The following is a 17,285-nucleotide window of genomic DNA, read 5'->3' as shown; positions in this document are numbered from 1 at the left end:
ACAGGAACTGTCCAGAGCAGGAGAGGTTTTCTATGGGGATTTATAGAAAACCGAGAGTTCCTGTCTCGACCAGAGATGTCAGCAGAGAGCACTGTGTCAGACTGAAAATAAACTAGTCACAGCAACTAGTCATCTGGGCAGGGACTAGTCACAGCTCTCTGCCTTTCAGCGGGGGATGATTAACAGGCAGAGAGACCACTAATGGGCCTCTCTGTCTGCCAATCATCCCCGCACTGCGCGCTGACAGGCAGAGATCTGTGACTAGTCATGAAGGGCTCCCCACCCAGATGACTAGTTGCCCCCGCCCCCCCTGCAGCCTCATGTGCCATAATAAAACATCTTTTTCCCCTGATGTAAAGCTAGTGCTGCAGATGCGGCTGGTGTGCTCCGCGAGCTGAACAGTAGGTCTATATCTATACAGCTAGGAACCCTATCAGCACAATTGTGCTGGGTTCCCTTTAACTATGTTAGTTGAGATGGAATACCCCTTTAACGTAAGGTTTAAACATTGCATCTTGTTCACATTGGCTTAATAAACATATGAGGATATTTTCTTTACTATGGATCGCGGCTTATTTATGGAGTTACAATAAGCAGGTTCGCACGCGCCATTTACTATACGTACTATATAAAGCTTGATTCCTAATACTGTGCATATACCTCGTATCACATGATCACAGGACACAAGGCTTATTATGTTACAGACAGATCTTGCACACAGCATGATGGGTAATAATGTCAGATGAAGAACAATAATCAGCAGATTTCTTTATTCTCACTTCAAGTTTGAGCAGTCATAGGTATCACATGATGCTGCAGGAGATCAGCTGATCAGCCTTGCACTGACTCCTGGGAGTTGTAGTCTGGGGATGATTGGTATGTAGTCAGCCCTGGGCAGGTAGTGATCACATGACCCGTGCAGAGGTTGTGGACACTCCTCATAGCCCCTATATACTCCAACACATCACACAGGGGAGGGCAGGATGATTTCTATTATACACAGAAGCTAACAACTAGGAAGTGGGTGACTGCTCCTCCCAGCATGCAGCAGGCAGGGAGAGGTCATGTGATCTGACTATATAAAGCTTAGTATAGCTCAGGGCTGAGTATAGCAGAGAGAAGAGGCTGACAGCAAGGTAGGTGATCTATGCAGGCAGGATACAAGAGAAGGATTAGCCTGCATTACATTGGTAGTGTTTGCATTTAAAGGGACTTTTTATTAGAACAATATTACTTTTGTCTGGGTGCATATGCGACAGATTGTATTGCAGACATCTCTGTGACTGTCCTATTCCTCTGAATGAACAGAATACAGATGTCCTGCACCTTCTATAGACACAACCTCATTCATATCAATGGAACTGGTATTCTATGGCAGAATATTCCTGGAAATCTCTCTAAGGGGATGTGCACACTGAGTAATTTTAATTCCGTTGCGGAATTCTCAGCTCGCGCCCACTTGCAGACTGCGCAGGGCGTGTGCGCCTCCGCCCGTGTCAAGTTCATTCTTTGGGCGGATGAAAGAATCCGTCTGTGCATAGAATGGAGTCTATGACAAGGGCAGAGACGCGCTTGCCCTCCGCAATCCGCGAGCGGGTGCGAGCTGAGAATCTCGCAACGGAGTTTCCGTCAAAATTATGCAGTGTTCACATACCCTTTGTGTGTAATTGTTAGGGATCTGTCAGCGGGAATCCCCTCTAATGCCATAAATAAAGGGGGTGCCATTACATATTTTGTTACTTCCATTAGAAAAAGAAGTGTCTATGAAGGGGGGGGGGTACTGAATATAAGTGCTTATATCTGTATGAACTGAAATGTTCCCATGTAGCGCAAACCTATTCCACAATCTAATTTCCTTCCATTATCACACTGTGGGTCAGGGGTAGTGAACTTTGGCTCTCCAGCTGTTGCAAAACTACAACTCCTACCATGCCTGGACAGCCAAAGCGGTCCGGGCATGATGGGAGTTGTAGTTTTGCAACAGCTGGAGAGCCAAGGTTCACTACCCCTGCTATGGGTGGTGTTTCTTAATCCAGGTTCCAGGGGTCTTATCTGAGCCCTGGTTCCTTACGGGGCCCAAAGGCTCCTCTGACACTTGGGTGCAGGAGCCCCGTTAAAGATCTTATTGTCCAATGTAAGAATCTATAAGTTACACCTGTGCCAGGATCCTATTGTAGGTGACCATATATACACATAGAACAATGGAGGCTGTCCCAGCTATATAACTAGTTGTGCTTACACTCTATTGTTTCTAGTAACACGGATGCAATTGTGCTGTCCCAGCATATCCGTATCCTGTCCATCTGCTCAATGACCCTTTCTTACAGTTCAAGCCAAGAACTTAACTGGGTGTAGAAGCCATGCTCTGCTACCCTCCTGATCTCTGATGGCTTCTCTGTATACAGGCTGGTTACTCATCAAGTCACATTCCTAATGGTAAAGCTGAAAATCAGATGATGCTAACTTTCAAAGTCATGGAGAAAATACACTGTAAATGCACATGAGAGAGAGAGAAAATAAAATACACACATAATATATATATATATATATATATATATATATATATATATATATATATATATATATATATATATATATATATATATATATATAATCTTAAATCGAACTTAAACTGCCATGTAGCTTCCCCAAAACCGTCGGCTTTTTTATTTAAAACTACATCCGTTGTTTTCATAAATCAGTGATTTGCAATGAAGTCAATGCAAACAATGGCCGGCGGTTCACACTGTATTCAATAACGGCTGGTGTTTGCATGCGTTGTCAAAATAATGTTCGTGTCATTTATTTGTGGCTGTTGTTGCGCAAACAGCGTCCGTTATTTAAAGTTCTTCACACACAGTTCTTTGATTTGCCCCGTCCTTTTCACCGTACTTTCTATTGAATTATATGGAGATTTTATTTCAAGACACACCCAAAAGTGATTTGTACTAGAATAATGTTCCTACCGCCATCCTTGCAATGTCAACCGTAGTAACATGCTAAACCACGACTGTTTGGCCCTCGAAATAGCCAGTGTTCGTGCGTTGAGTGAAAATCGCCATTCAACAGGCTTTCTGGTAGAAGTGAATGGCAACTGAGCTGCAGTAGCCTAGTACTGCCTTTTAGCTTTTGAGTTCTGGATCGCACACGCTATTCTCCTTTCCTTATCCTGAGGATGGGCCATCAATGGAAAAAGTGCTGGAGAACACCATAGCTTTCAGCCACATTGTAATTTTTTTTTTCTCTCCTTAGCAGAATAATAATAATGACATCTGATGGATTGAGGCTGAAGGGCCTTGTAGCCGCCACCTTCACACCAATGACTGTGAAATAGTAAGTTTCCCATTTTGAAGTGTTTTGTGTCTAAGACTACAAGTAGCAGCACTAGTTCTGAGTAAGGGTACATTCACACAGTTACAATTCTTAGAAATACCACTCATGGTTCCAGGATAGTGTGAATATGTGACCTAATCCTCTTGATACGGGATGTGCGCACAACACCCAGGGACTCGCCGAGTGCTATAATAATGCTATATTCTGACATAAGGGATAGGTTTCTAGATCCCCCCAAGCACCTGGATGCATTCTCTCTACACAATCTGTATGTATGAAGGTGTTCTGTATAGTAGTATTGACATGAGACAAGTTTCAATATATATGCAATCCGCTACGTACGGTAATGTCTTTCTTCCTCTTCTATAGTGAGATTAACCTGCCCATCATCCAGCAATATGTAGATTACTTGGTACATAAGCAGAACGTTAAGAATATATTTGGTAAGTTTATGCTACTATAACTATCCTCCAGTTTCAAGCCCTGTTCCTTAAAGCAAAATTCCACTTTAAATTCCTAATGATAGAAGGAATAAGATAGATATATATATAAAAAAAAAAAGTTCATAGGTAATGAGAAGAACTAAAAAGGCAAAAATCCATTTTCATATGGCAAATATGGGGAATTCTAGTGGTATAAAGAATGTCTCTTGCTCCGGAGGACCAGGCAAGTCTGCATTAAAGGGGCATCCCATTTATTTCAGCGGGCACTGTGTATAGCTGTACATGGGCTGATTATTGGCTAAATGAGTATTCATAGGTTTACCGATAAGCAGCCCATGTAAAAGGCCAAACAATCAGCCAACAAACAAGAAAACCTTATTTCGGTAGCAAATTACATATGTAATTGAAGGGATTTAAAATGCTGATAATGATTAAGTTAAAGCGCTGCACAAACAATGCGCCAATTGACATGGCCAGCATTTACTTGCTGTTGAAGTTGCATGAAGGCTGATTAAACCAGCACAGGAGTCTTTACATTTCGTTCCTTCTGTGGTGGTGCTGCAGACATAGCATAGCTATAAGGGTATGTTCCCACTATGAATAAGGCACAGAGACTTCAAGCGGATTCCAAGTTGGGAGGATCTGCAGTCATGAGCTGGTAAGAATCTATATATTAAAGATAAGCGAACAGAGATCCGTTCCGAACGTTGCAAAATATTCGGTTCAGTACCAAACCAAACTTTGCAAAATAAAGAACAAGTTTGGCATAAAAAAAAAAATTCTGACTTGTCTGCACTCCCCCTGTCCTCCTCCAGATATCCAGCCTGTTCATCTAATCACTGACTGAGACGGGGCAGCATCGTGACAAGTGATTAGCTGAGCAGGCTGTCACTCTTGTGTCGAGAGTGACAGCCCGCTCAGCCAATCACTGGCTGAACTGTATTTTGGCAGCTGGGGGGGTGGGGGGAGTGTGGATAGGTAAGTGGAGATGAGCAAATTTTTTTTAACTGCACTAAAACAGCTAAATGTATGCAATTGTTTAACCCCTAGCTGACCCTTGGCGTGCCTGTACGTCCTGGGCCGCCTAGGGATGTTCAGAGCGGTCCGGTGTGCCGCACATAGCCCGGGACCGCGGCTATTAGCGGGCACGGTCAAATCGCCGTGCCCGCTAATTATCTTACCGAGAGTTATAAAGCTTTTATGTCCACATTTGTTTTGTTGTTAACTTCCAGCATTTCATGGTGTTTCTTATATTGTGTAATTTTTCTCTCTACAGTGAATGGCACCACAGGAGAAGGGATGTCCCTCAGTGTCGAGGAGAGAAAGCGGCTTGCTGAGGAGTGGGTGAAGCATGCCAGAGGCAAGTAAGTGGCAGAGACTGCGGATGGAGTCACAGATACATTATTTAGCACATAGTCATTGTAGATTGTAAACCTACATGGACGAGGTCCTCTCTCTATGTACAAGTCTGCCTTTTATTTTGCTTGTTTCCTAATATAACGTTCTAATCTCCCTTATCATATGTATAGCGCTCTGGAATCAAGGGCTCTTTCAAAATAAATATTATATAGTAAAGATGTAGTGTATATACCCTCTGGGGTTCACTGGTTAGCAACTCCATGCTCTTCACTTTTTAGTTCAGTTTTCACTGCATTGCCCCTAAAGATAAAAATTTTTAAAGCAAGCTCCTAATATTTCTAGTCTGATATACTCCGATATAGAAAATGAACTGTGCTTCATAGAATAGCACATACAGTAACAAAAGTTTATCGTATCATGCTAGTGTATTATATTTCCTCTTCCAAACAGGCTTTGGGGTGGGTTCACACTAAGGAATCCGTGCTCAGAAGTTCCCGCGGATTCCATCACTCACCCCTGCTCGGGACCATTCTATAGTGAGGCAAATTCCGCCGTCCACTGAGAGAATTGACATGTCATTTCTTTTGTCAGACGGCAGAATTCGCCTGTGCATAAAATGGAGTCTATAGCACAGGCAGAGATGTGAATCCGAAGGAACTTCTCCACGCGGATTTCTCAGTGTGAACCCACCATAATATAGTAGTTGCATTCCTTGTGGGATGGTCCTGGTGACTATCTCTGGTTCTTTTCTTCCTCCATTTGATGATATTGTCAATCTGAGGACATATGAGATGTAATTATTAATTTTTTTTTATATTTTGACTCAAGTGACTTTTTCTGGCCAGATATAGATCAATATTCCTTTATTGTGTTTTAGTATAACATTTCTTCACAGTGAATCCATATGAAGGATGTTATGTAGAGATGAGCGAACCTCGAGCATGCTCAAGTCGATCCGAACCCGAACTCTCGGCATTTGATTAGCGGTGGCTGCTGAAGTTGGATAAAGCCCTAAGGCTATGTGGAAAACATGGATATAGTCATTGGCTGTATCCATGTTTTTCCAGACAACCTTACAGCTTTATCCAAGTTCAGCAGCCCCAGCTAATCAAATGCCGATCGTTCGCTTATCTCTAATGTTATGTTCAGACTCACTAACAATTTCTCTTACAGGATGGACAACGTGGTTGTACATGTCGGTTGTCTAAGCCTGCAAGATTCTAAAGATTTGGTGAGTGTCCCTAATAATTGTGGTTTCCTTCGATAACATGTATTTTTGTCACCTGTGGTTATAACACAAGAAGCCTTTGCAGGGAGTTTTATGTCCTCACTGCTGCTCTTCCACGTTATCGAAAGAAACCTTTCAAAAGTTTTTATCAGTCAAGGTTCAAGTTTTCAGACCACAAATAATCAGAAGAACAAGTAGCATGTATCTTCCCACCACCACGTTCCTTCTCCTGAATCCTCAAACCCTGACTGATAAAAACATTTGACATGTCACACAGATATATCAGAGTTGTTGTTGTGTTTTGTTTTGGGGGTTTTTTGTTTTTTTAATAGGTATGATTTATATTAAATATTCAAACACAAAAATGTCATGTATCAGTCAATTCACATGGATGTTACTTGCATTTTTCTCTTCCTTCTACCACTATGCTCTGCAGACAGAGGACATACAAGCTGGAACCCACTCTGCCCAATGCCCCTTAACTGCAGCCAATAAGTCCTCTTGATTAAATGTAATGTGTATTTATACACAAAATGCTCACAAAACCACAGTATGAACTGCACTTCATAATTCACTGCATACCTTACTTCTGACCTCTTCTTCTAGGGCTTATGCCACTGTGTGTCACTATGTGTTTTTAATCAGTTTACATATTACATCATTAAAAAGGCAAATACAAATTTACAGATGTGTCCATCCTCACCTTTTTATTAGATAAGGAGATGAATTTTTATGACAGCCTTTCTCTCACATGCTGGTCTTAAAATGTACCCTGCCAGAGTACGGCATGCAGGATGTATGTAGAGACACGCGCCTAGGGGCATAGGAGCTGGCGTAGATTTCACTAAGAATTTATCCCAGCATGGCGGCATAAATTGGGATGAATATGTTCCTCTACGCCCAACCATGTTCACTGTCACACCTTCTCTGTTGCTCAGTCGTGAGTAACGCAAAAAATTGCACAGTTTTTGCACAACATGGGATCACTAAATATATTCAGTTTACTGTAAAGATGACAGTGGACACATTTGTAAATAACCAGTCATGTCACACTTTGGCATAAACCCCAGAGGAAGCTGTCAGTAGTAAGTCTCTGGGTCAGGTATAAGGTATGACCAGTGTATTTTACATTTTAACCCTTAGACGACCCTGGACGTAGGGTTACGTCATGGAAGTCTGTCCCCAGACGACCCATGACGTAACCTTACGTCCTGGGTGTTTTTCCCGCTATGAAGCGCGCTCCGGAGCGGAGCACGCTTCATAGCAGGTGGGGGCCGGCTGCAATCAGCAGCCGGGACCTCACCGGTAATGACACGCTGCAGCGATCGCGCTGCCGCGTGTCATTAACCCCTTAAACGCCGCGATCACGGCGCGACCGCGGCGTTTAAGTGTAAGTGACAGGGGGAGTCCCCTGTCACTTACCGATCGGGACCCCCGCAGTGTGACTGCAGGGGTCCCGATCGTTGAAACGGACTGCCGGAGGTCTCTCACCTGCCTCCGTGCGGTCCGATCGGCGATCTGCTACACTGAGCCTGCACAGGCAGGCTCAATGAGCAGATCGCCGATAACACTGATCAATGCTATGCCTATGGCATAGCATTCATCAGTGTAGAAATCTAAGTATTGTATGTACAAGTCCCCCAAAGGGACTTCAAAAGTGTAAAAAGAAAAAAAAGTTCAAAACACTAACACACTACCCCAAAGCCCCTCCCCCAATAAAAGTCTAAATCACCCCCCTTTCCCATTATATAAATAAAACATATAGAAATGAATAAATAGATAAACATATAATATACCGTAGCGTGCGGAATTGTCCGATCTATTAAAATATTACAAGCGTCATTGTGACCGGTAAACGGCGTACACGAAAAGAGGGGAAAAAGTGCGCAGATTACCGATTTTATGTTACATTATATATTTAAAAAAATCAATAAAAAGTGATCAAAACGTCCGATCTTCACAAATATGGTATTAATAAAAACTAGAGATCATGGCGGAAAAAATGACACCCCATACAGCCCCGTAGGTGAAAAAATAAAACCGTTATAAGCGTCACAATAGGCCCATTTTATTAATATTTAATTGGCAAAAAAAAGTATTTCATAAAAAAAAATATATATAACATTAGAGAATCTGTGTAACCTGCATATGGTTGTGTTCGGACTGACCTATAGAATAATAGTGTCATGTCGCTGTTACCATATAGTGCATTACGTAGACACAGGAACCCCCCAAACGTTACCATATTGCATTCTTTCTTACGATTTCACCTATTTATATCTTCATAAATAATATATTTGGGATTCCATCGTACATGTTATGGTAAAATGAATGACGCCATTACACAGTACAACTATTCCTGAAAAAAACAAGCACTTACATGGCTTGTAGATAGAAAACTGAGAGTGCTAGAGCTCTTAGAAGGGGAGGAGGGGAAAACGAAAACACTAAGATCAAAATTTGCGCGGTCCACTGGGTCATTTTGGGCCTGGTCCTCAAAGGGTTAAAGTGCTGTGGTGTTGTTGGGTTTTTTTTTTTGGAATCTCCACTATGGTTTTTGTGATTTGCGTTTAGCTCAAGAGTAAGGACTCTACAAGTGAAAGATATCGGGCACTGGGTTCCAGCTTGTACATGTTTGATCTGCACAGCACCTTAGCAGGGATCCAGCAGAGGGGAGGAAATGCAAGTAACATACAACTACTGAATGATACAACTAACTATATGAGGGCTATTATGCATGAACAATTAGCTCTAGGAATTATTCTCTTGGTCACCTTTTTATGTGGAACACAGAAACACAACCAATACTAATGATACATCTTTGTCATCTTATCCATAGAAATATCAACCTAAAGGACACTAGTTTAGTATTGAGACAACTGTCTTGATTTGGTTCTTGCACTGTGTGTATTAAGATCCCCAATAGTATCTCTGTGCTGAGAATAGTATAGGATAAGGTGACTTTGAGATTGGGGAGTAGATAATGTCTTTCATTGTGTTGGTTAATAAGAATTCAATATATAAGTTTACTGCATGTAGTAAAACAATGTGACTGTATTCCATTAGCCACAAATTATTGTGATAGTATTTCAACTAGTCAATAACTATTACGACTTTGATTGTTCTTCTTCAGGCTGCTCATGCTGCTTCCATTGGAGCTGATGCCATCTCTGCCGTAAGCCCTTCATTCACCAAACCTTCAAGCCCAGGTAGTATATAAAGCTATGATTACTTTTTGATGTTTAGATCATGGCAGTAATGGGTCAATTGTAAATCTGTTACTCCTATCCAACAACTACTTTAATGGCTTTTCATTGGGCCTCCTGTAATACTTCCATGTTGCACCTTCCTCCCCGAATAACATCGGCTTGGAAGTCTGAGCCAGAACTGTCAAATCCACATAATTTAATAAATGTAATCTTCTGGTTTTCTATACATTTGTTTCCCCCCCCCCCCCTATGTAAGATATTAGACTACTGTTAAACCATGTACACTCATATCTGCATTACATTAATGCAGACATGGGCAAATTCCAAGTACCGAGTGAAGAAACATTGCCTGTTTTAGCAGTATAGTGGTGGATTAAATAAAAGAAGAGTTTTTGGATGTTTGGATGCTGCTTTGACATATTCAGCTCACATGTGGTGGTTGGACAAGGACTGTGCTGTTTCCATACTTACATTTATAGGCTGGGTTCACACTATGTATATTTCAGGCTGTATTTGGTCCTCATGTCAGGTCCTCATAGCAACCAAAACCAGGAGTGGATTGAAAACACAGAAAGGATCTGTCCACACAATGTTGAAATTGAGTGGATGGCCGCCATATAACAGTAAATAACGTCCATTATTTCAATACAACAGCCGTTGTTTTAAAATAACAGCAAATATTTGCCATTATATGGCGGCCATGTACTCAATTACAACATTATGTGAACAGAGCCTTTCTGTGTTTTCAATCCACTCCTTGTTTTGGTTGCTATACAGCCTCAAACATACAGCCTCAAATATACGTAGTGTGAACATAGCCTCACTCATCACATTTCTGCCCCACAGATGCCTTAGTTGCCTACCTTAAAGAAGTGGCTTCTTCTGCGCCAAGTCTTCCTTTCTATTATTATCACATTCCAAGCCTGACTGGTTTGACATGTAAGTATTCATTATCTGGGGATTTTAGGGTATACTTAAAGCATACCTGCATGGTTTGGTTGCATTAACCCTTAGGTGTGGTGACAAGGTCATACTAGTGCTTGCACTGCTGTTACTGAGCCCCTGAGAGACTCCTTCATACTGATACTTACACAAGGGATGATTGTCCTGAGCTTTTGTGAGTGATAATAAATTATAGGAAACCTTGATTTACCTTTTAAGGCATAGTGTAGATCATCTTCAGCAGGCAGACTGGCTCAGCTTACAGGTACACAGCCCAGGTTCTTCCCCCTTCTGCTGCATATGAAATATGCTAAGCCCTGCTCCCAATTCCTGTATTTTGTCCTGATCTATGTGTTACTTGAGACAGGCAATAGGCAGCAGATTACAGGGAAAATGGACATCTAGTGGTCAAGACTTTAGAGCTTTTTTTTTTTCTGGGACAAGGCATATTTTTTGATAAGTGAGGGGATTAAAGGGATTGGCCACTTTATAGTAAAATTGTTCAGTGTACAGTATTAAGTGTACTCACTGTGTATACTGACAGCAACTCCCTGTGTACCTCATAAAGCTAAAATCAGACTCCCCCCCCCCCCCTCCCCCCCTCCTCTAGGCTGGGCTGTCCTGCTCTTTGGTGATTCTGTCCATAAAATGGCCGACATGGAGGAGCATGTGACTTTGCCCCACCCGCAGTGTCTACCACTAAGCCTGTATATGTCTATGGGGGACACTGGGGGGCAGGGCATGGTCACGTCTTACTCCATGTCAGCTATCTTACAGACAGACTCGCCACAGAGCAGAACAGTACAGCCTGGAGGAAGGGAGTCTGATTTTAGCTCTGAGGTACATAGGGAGCTGCAGTCAATATAGTTTACTACAAAATTCTGCCTGCTCGCTGACACAGAGCAGGCGTGTAATCTGTTCTCCCTTACCTCAGTTCGGGTGAGTGATCTGATTGGCAAGATGAAAGACCACATCCCCTCATTCCGAGGAGTGAAGTTTACGGACACCAACCTTCTGGACTTCAGCATGGGCATCCATGAACATAAGCAACATGATTTCCTGTATGGTGTGGATGAGGCAAGTTTATCTTTATTAGAACACCTAATTTATATTGTAATACTAGAGGTAATAGAAGTCAGCAGGATTAACACCCAGATTTGGTATTTTCTTCTCTTTTTACAGCAACTTTTGGGTGCCTTGGCATTCGGAGCTCATGGAGCTGTGGGCAGGTAATGCAGGACTGCTTAATTTATACATCTTTTCTAATCTGTTTACTCGGTGTCCATTGAAAAGAGTAGAAGCTCTCAGCTGAAATTTCTGCCACAGAAAATCTGTTCCATACATCCGAATGGGCATGTTTATACAGCAAACACACCGATCACAGGGATGACCCAGGTTTCTGCAAGTCCCATTCTGATGAATGAGATGGTGTCAGAAATTTCTGCAACTAATCTACATGTTACTATACCCTTAGGGCATGTTCACACTACGGATTCGGCGCAGAGATTCTGCTGGGAACCTCCGCCTGCGGTCTCCGCGCCAAATCCCTCCTGCTATGTCTTTGAATGGGAGGGATTGGGCGCCTCCGCTCAAAGAATTGACATGTCAATTCTTTGAGTGGAGGCGGGCAAGCCCTATCATTCAAAGACGTAGCAGGAGGGATTCGGGGCGGAGGTTCCTGGAGGAATATCCGTGAAGAATCCGTGGTGTGAACGGGCCCTTACTGTTGTCCAACTTCTACTAAATGTCACATGCATGCTAACAATATGGCTCTCAAGCAAGACACCTACAGAGGACCTGCTAAAAGGGCAAAGTTTAAAAATTTAAGAAGCACACTTTAGATAGACAGTGTCGGAACCTCTTTCATTTATCCATATGTGCTGCCATTGTAAGGCACCTCTAATTCAAGAGGTAGGAGGATCAATATACAGGGAAGTGTTCTGATCTTTTTAAATGACAGTAAATAGGGATATTCCCTGCTGAAACATTGTTGGCATATTCTTAGGCTATGCCCCAAATTTATCAGAGGTAGAGATACTAAGCAGTCACACAGGAGCGCCATGCACACATGATTATGACATACATGTCTCAGGCAGGTACGTAGCTGGGAAAGGTGGCCGCTAATAATGATCCTAAACATTATTAGTGGTCGTTTATATAACTATTGTCCTGTTTCCTTGTGTTAAATGTATATAAAAAAATATATATACTGTATATTTATTTTTACAGCACATACAACTACCTGGGGACAACCACCTCTAAAATGCTGACTGCATTTGAGAAAGGAGACCTGGAAAAAGCCAGGGAGATTCAGGTATGCTGAAGAGAATATAAAATGACTCTATAGAAAACTCCTATAGAAGTTTATTATACATTAGAGCCACTATAGACTGTTTTCTGTAGATCACTGAAGGAATACAGAATAGTGACACTGTTAGATATTAAATATAATATAGGAATTCTTCTGCGGTCATAACATGGCGAAACTATGAGTGCAATGACCTAAACTAATAGCTTCATGGTCCTATTAGCTTAACTAATGGTGCGTTTATCTAAAAGATTTTGGAAGCTAAAGCCAGGAATGGATTTGAAAAGAGGAGAAATCTCAGTCTTTTCTTTATGACCTGTTCTGTTTATAGTCTGTTCCTGGCTTTGGCTTCAAAACGGTCAGATAAATCTGTGTAAATGTGTAAACGCACCCAAATCCAACCTGATATCATTGCTCATGTGAAACTAGCCTAATTTTCACAGCTACATATGGTTCTAGTTAACCTGTCTATGCCCTCTGCTGCCGCCTGTCCATGGTAGGAACGATAGCAAATCCCTTTAGCATTCAGACAGTTCCTCTCATGGACAGAGGTGGCAGCAGAGAGCACAACATCAGACTGGAAATACACCACTTCCTGCGGGGAAGGCTTGATTTTGTTAAATGGAAGTAATCTATAACTTTCTGGCACCAGTTGATGATAAAAATTTAAATTATCCAGAGTACCCCTTTTTAAAGGCTTTTCAGAGACTTGAGTGAATGAAAAAATCACTTTTATGGGCATAGTGTTTCCATGTCTGCCTGGAGTTTATATGTTCTTTCTGTGTTTGCATGGTTAGTTGCCTTCCTATAAATGTAATGTGTGTGTGTGTTTTGAGATGAGGATTAGGTCGCGGTCACACTAGGGTAATGCAGTCTAGCATAGATATAAGTTGGCATCTCATAAAAAAAGGGGTGCTAACATATACCGCAGCACACTATAGGGGGCCAATTCACATCAACTGCCCCAATGTAGTCATATAGCAACAATACTTGGGAAACTTCCCATGTGTTCACTTATATCCAGTGGAGCTCAAAGACATGGTCTTCTGCACAATAAATGTACAAGTGAGGGAAGCGGCCTGAACATGCAGCCCCCCGGTAACCTCCCGGGTTCTTCAAATGTCCCTTTAATTGCAAGCACTCCTGACCAGTGCTTGCAGTTATGACTACACTTGACAGCTTAGTGGTCAATCGGGAAGGGGGAGGCAAAAGTTTTCCATGGGGCCCAGCCATTTCTAGTTACGCCCCTGGTCGACATCTACTTTAGACAGACTGCACTAATGCAGTGGCCTTAGAAATTAAATGATGAACCGCTCTGCATATTGCAACCCAAACCAGGAGTGGATTGAAAAAACAGAAAGGCTATGTTCACACACTGTTGAAATTTAGTGGATGGCCGTCATTTAATGGAGAAGTCCAGTGAAGATTTTTATTAAATTATTGTATTGTACAAATCACCAATATACACTTATTACGGGAAATGCTTTTAAAGTGCTTTTTTCCCTGCACTTACTACTGCATCAAGGCTTCACTTCCTGGATAACATGGTGATGTCACTTTCTAGATAAAATGGTGATGTCACGACCTGACTCCCAGAGCTGTGCGGGCTGTGGCTGCTGGAGAGGATGATGGCAGGGGGATGCTCAGTGTCCCTCCAGTGCCCTGTGTCACTTAGTGTCCCTCTGCCATCATCCTCTCCAGCAGCCATAGGCCACACAGCTCTGGGAGTCTGGTCGTGACATCACCATTTTATCCAGGAAGTGACATCACCATGTTATCCAGGAAGTGACAGGGGGTTATTATTACGTTTAAATATTCATATTTTATGTGCACTTTTTTTTTATTTCAGCGTGGGATACAGGAGTTCATCACCTTTGTGTTTGCCTTGGGTATGTCATTGTTAATATTTATAGACAATTCAGAGATGTAAATTGATTTGTTACTCCACATGTATCAGTCTTAGTCCTCTAACTATGGCTAGAATACAAGAACTTGCCTTGACTTGTGACTAACACAGACATGCCAGAAAGAATGATAGAATATTTAATGTACAACATAGAGCGTTGGCAGAAAAAGACCACTTGGTCCATCTAGTCTGCCCTTCATGTTGATCGTAGAAAAAAAAAAAATAGTTTCTTAGGGTAAAATTTAATGGTCATTGGTATCAGACTGTGGGGGTCTGAGACCACCAAAAATGCCCGCTGATGCTGTGCCAGCTTACACAAAGAGATAGGGAGATAGCTCTGTATGTGTAGTGGCTGTGCTGTGTTACTACAGCTCCGCCTCAATCAAGTGAATGGGAGCTACCTTCACTAGGCCAAGATCTGGGGATATCCCATAGAAAGAACAGTGATGATACTTGATGCACTGACTTTTAGATCGCCTGTGAAATACTAAGAAAATTAGAAAACATGACCTGTTGGGGGTCCTTGAGGACAGGAGTTTAGAAACACTGCTCTAAATAATGTACCACTCACTCAATACACTTTGCTCAAAAAACCTCTTTAGGGTGCGTTCACACCTATAGGATCCGCAGCAGATTGGATGCTGTGTCCAGTTATTTAAATGCAATCTGCTGCGGATCCGCAGCAGAAAACAAGCTGCGGATCCGGTAAGTGTGAGCTGTGATTTTTTTTATTTTGGGGACAGCCTTCATTTTGAGGTCAAATAATGGCCATATTCTGCTAATAACGGACATTATAGGACCTTAAATAAAATAAAACTGTAAAATAATGGGTAAATGTGGCCTTACGCTGTCTTATCAGAATGGCTCACATTTTTTTCTCCTTTTTTGAAGGTTGGGGATTGCCAGAATTTAAGAACATGATGTCTACTGTATCTGGAATTGACCTAGGACCACCAAGACCACCACTGAGCTCAGGCTTCAAGCCAGAGTATTCAGAAAAAATCAGAGAACACATAAAGAAGATAGATCTGATTTGAGCGCAAGCAAAGGCACAACTGGCCTTGTAGTGATTATGACTGGAGGGCCGCTAAGAGGGATGGTGGAGCTGCTGTTCATCACAGTGACAAGATGCAACCATCTTTCTGGGTGCTGGAAGAGAACCCTCAAGTCTAAAAACCTGTATAACAATGGCTGTAATCTGAAACTAACCTGACCTTGTTGTAGTGATGAATAGAGATGAGCACAACTCAAGCACGCCTGGGTCCGTCTGAGCCCGATCGTTCTGCATTTGATTACCGGTGGCTGAATAAGATGGTTGCAGCCCTAGGGAATCCTAGAAAACTTAGATTTGGCCGTGGGTCATACAGTGTATCTATGTTTTTCAGGACTCCCTAGGGCTGCATCCAACTTCAGATGTCGAACGCTAAGGCTCAAATGGACCCAAGCGCGCTCGAGTTGTGCTAATCTCTAGTAATGAATGATTCACCTAATGCACTAATATTTGTGTGGCAGGTGTCAGTTTTGCTACAGTTTCTAAATTATTTTTTTTTTTACTATTTTAACATTCACCCAATCACTTAGTAGCAGGTATGGGAGATACAAAGAATGAGAAGGGTATACAAAATAGAAATTTCAATAAACCCTAACATTGGAAGAATGTTTCTTGTTGTTCATTTATTACTGTCAATATTCATGTCATGTTTTGCTTTTCTACTAATAATAATAATAACAGTGTTATACCGTTCTCCTAGTCTTAACCCATGAGTTACACTTCCGTTTACTCCACTGTCATCACTTCGGGGGAAAAAAATCTATTTTTGCAGTACTTGAAATTTCCAAGATGAACTGTTCATGTAAGAATGAAGGCATAATAAAAGAATTTTGCAACCCTTGTTTATTCTATTTTAAATATGAATCAAGCTTAAACTCCCCATGAGCTTGTGCTAAAATGTCTGTGTTTTCAGCTGTCCGTCACTTATTTTCTGTGTAATGTTACACATTTTAGTATAAGGTTTCTTATAGTTAGTATAGGTTTGTTTAAACTTAAAAATTACACAAGGTAAACATACATGTATAGAGCTATAGGGAGAGATTTATCAAAGGGTGTAAAATGTAGACTGGTGCAAACTGCCCACAGCAACCAATCACAGCTCAGCTTTTCTTTCACCAGAGCTGGAAGCTGAGCTGTGATTGGTTGCTGTGGGCAGTTTGCACCAGTCTAAATTTTACACCCTTTGATAAATCTCCCCCATAGTGTGTGTATACACTGTACAATACACTAAACATTATATACACCAGCCAGACTGCTGCTTTTACAGCAGGGTGGTGGTCTGTAACCTAGACAGTTTGCTGACTACAATAGGAGGGAAAGAGCAGTAAATCAGGAAAAGGAGACAAATTTGTCAAAAGAATATATTTGGAAAGACATTTAACGTGATGAGTTTGACAAGTATAACTATAATAAATAAGATTGAATAATAATGTGAATAGGCTACACATTAGAGAGTCACTGTCATATTTTTTTTTTTTTTTTTTTTGCAGAAATCAATAGTCCAGG

At 41.7% G+C, this 17,285-nt stretch overlaps 1 protein-coding gene across 1 annotated transcript; it reads left to right on the top strand.

Moving 5' to 3' along the window:
• Window positions 1–1,047: 1,047 nt before the first annotated feature.
• Window positions 1,048–16,620, top strand: NPL (N-acetylneuraminate pyruvate lyase). The gene is made up of 12 exons (XM_069979338.1): window positions 1,048–1,136; window positions 3,259–3,333; window positions 3,703–3,776; window positions 5,053–5,140; window positions 6,309–6,366; window positions 9,497–9,572; window positions 10,419–10,511; window positions 11,449–11,591; window positions 11,697–11,743; window positions 12,744–12,828; window positions 14,672–14,711; window positions 15,620–16,620. Exons 2-12 carry the CDS (start codon window positions 3,266–3,268, stop codon window positions 15,763–15,765), a joined length of 918 nt encoding a protein of 305 aa, XP_069835439.1. The 5' UTR covers window positions 1,048–1,136; window positions 3,259–3,265; the 3' UTR covers window positions 15,766–16,620.
• Window positions 16,621–17,285: the final 665 nt, after the last annotated feature.

The sequence above is a fragment of the Dendropsophus ebraccatus genome, chromosome 8, assembly GCF_027789765.1.
Source record: "Dendropsophus ebraccatus isolate aDenEbr1 chromosome 8, aDenEbr1.pat, whole genome shotgun sequence".
NCBI lineage: Eukaryota > Metazoa > Chordata > Amphibia > Anura > Hylidae > Dendropsophus > Dendropsophus ebraccatus.
Note: the sequence above shows the minus strand (reverse complement) of the source record. Positions and strands in the feature narration are given on the sequence as shown.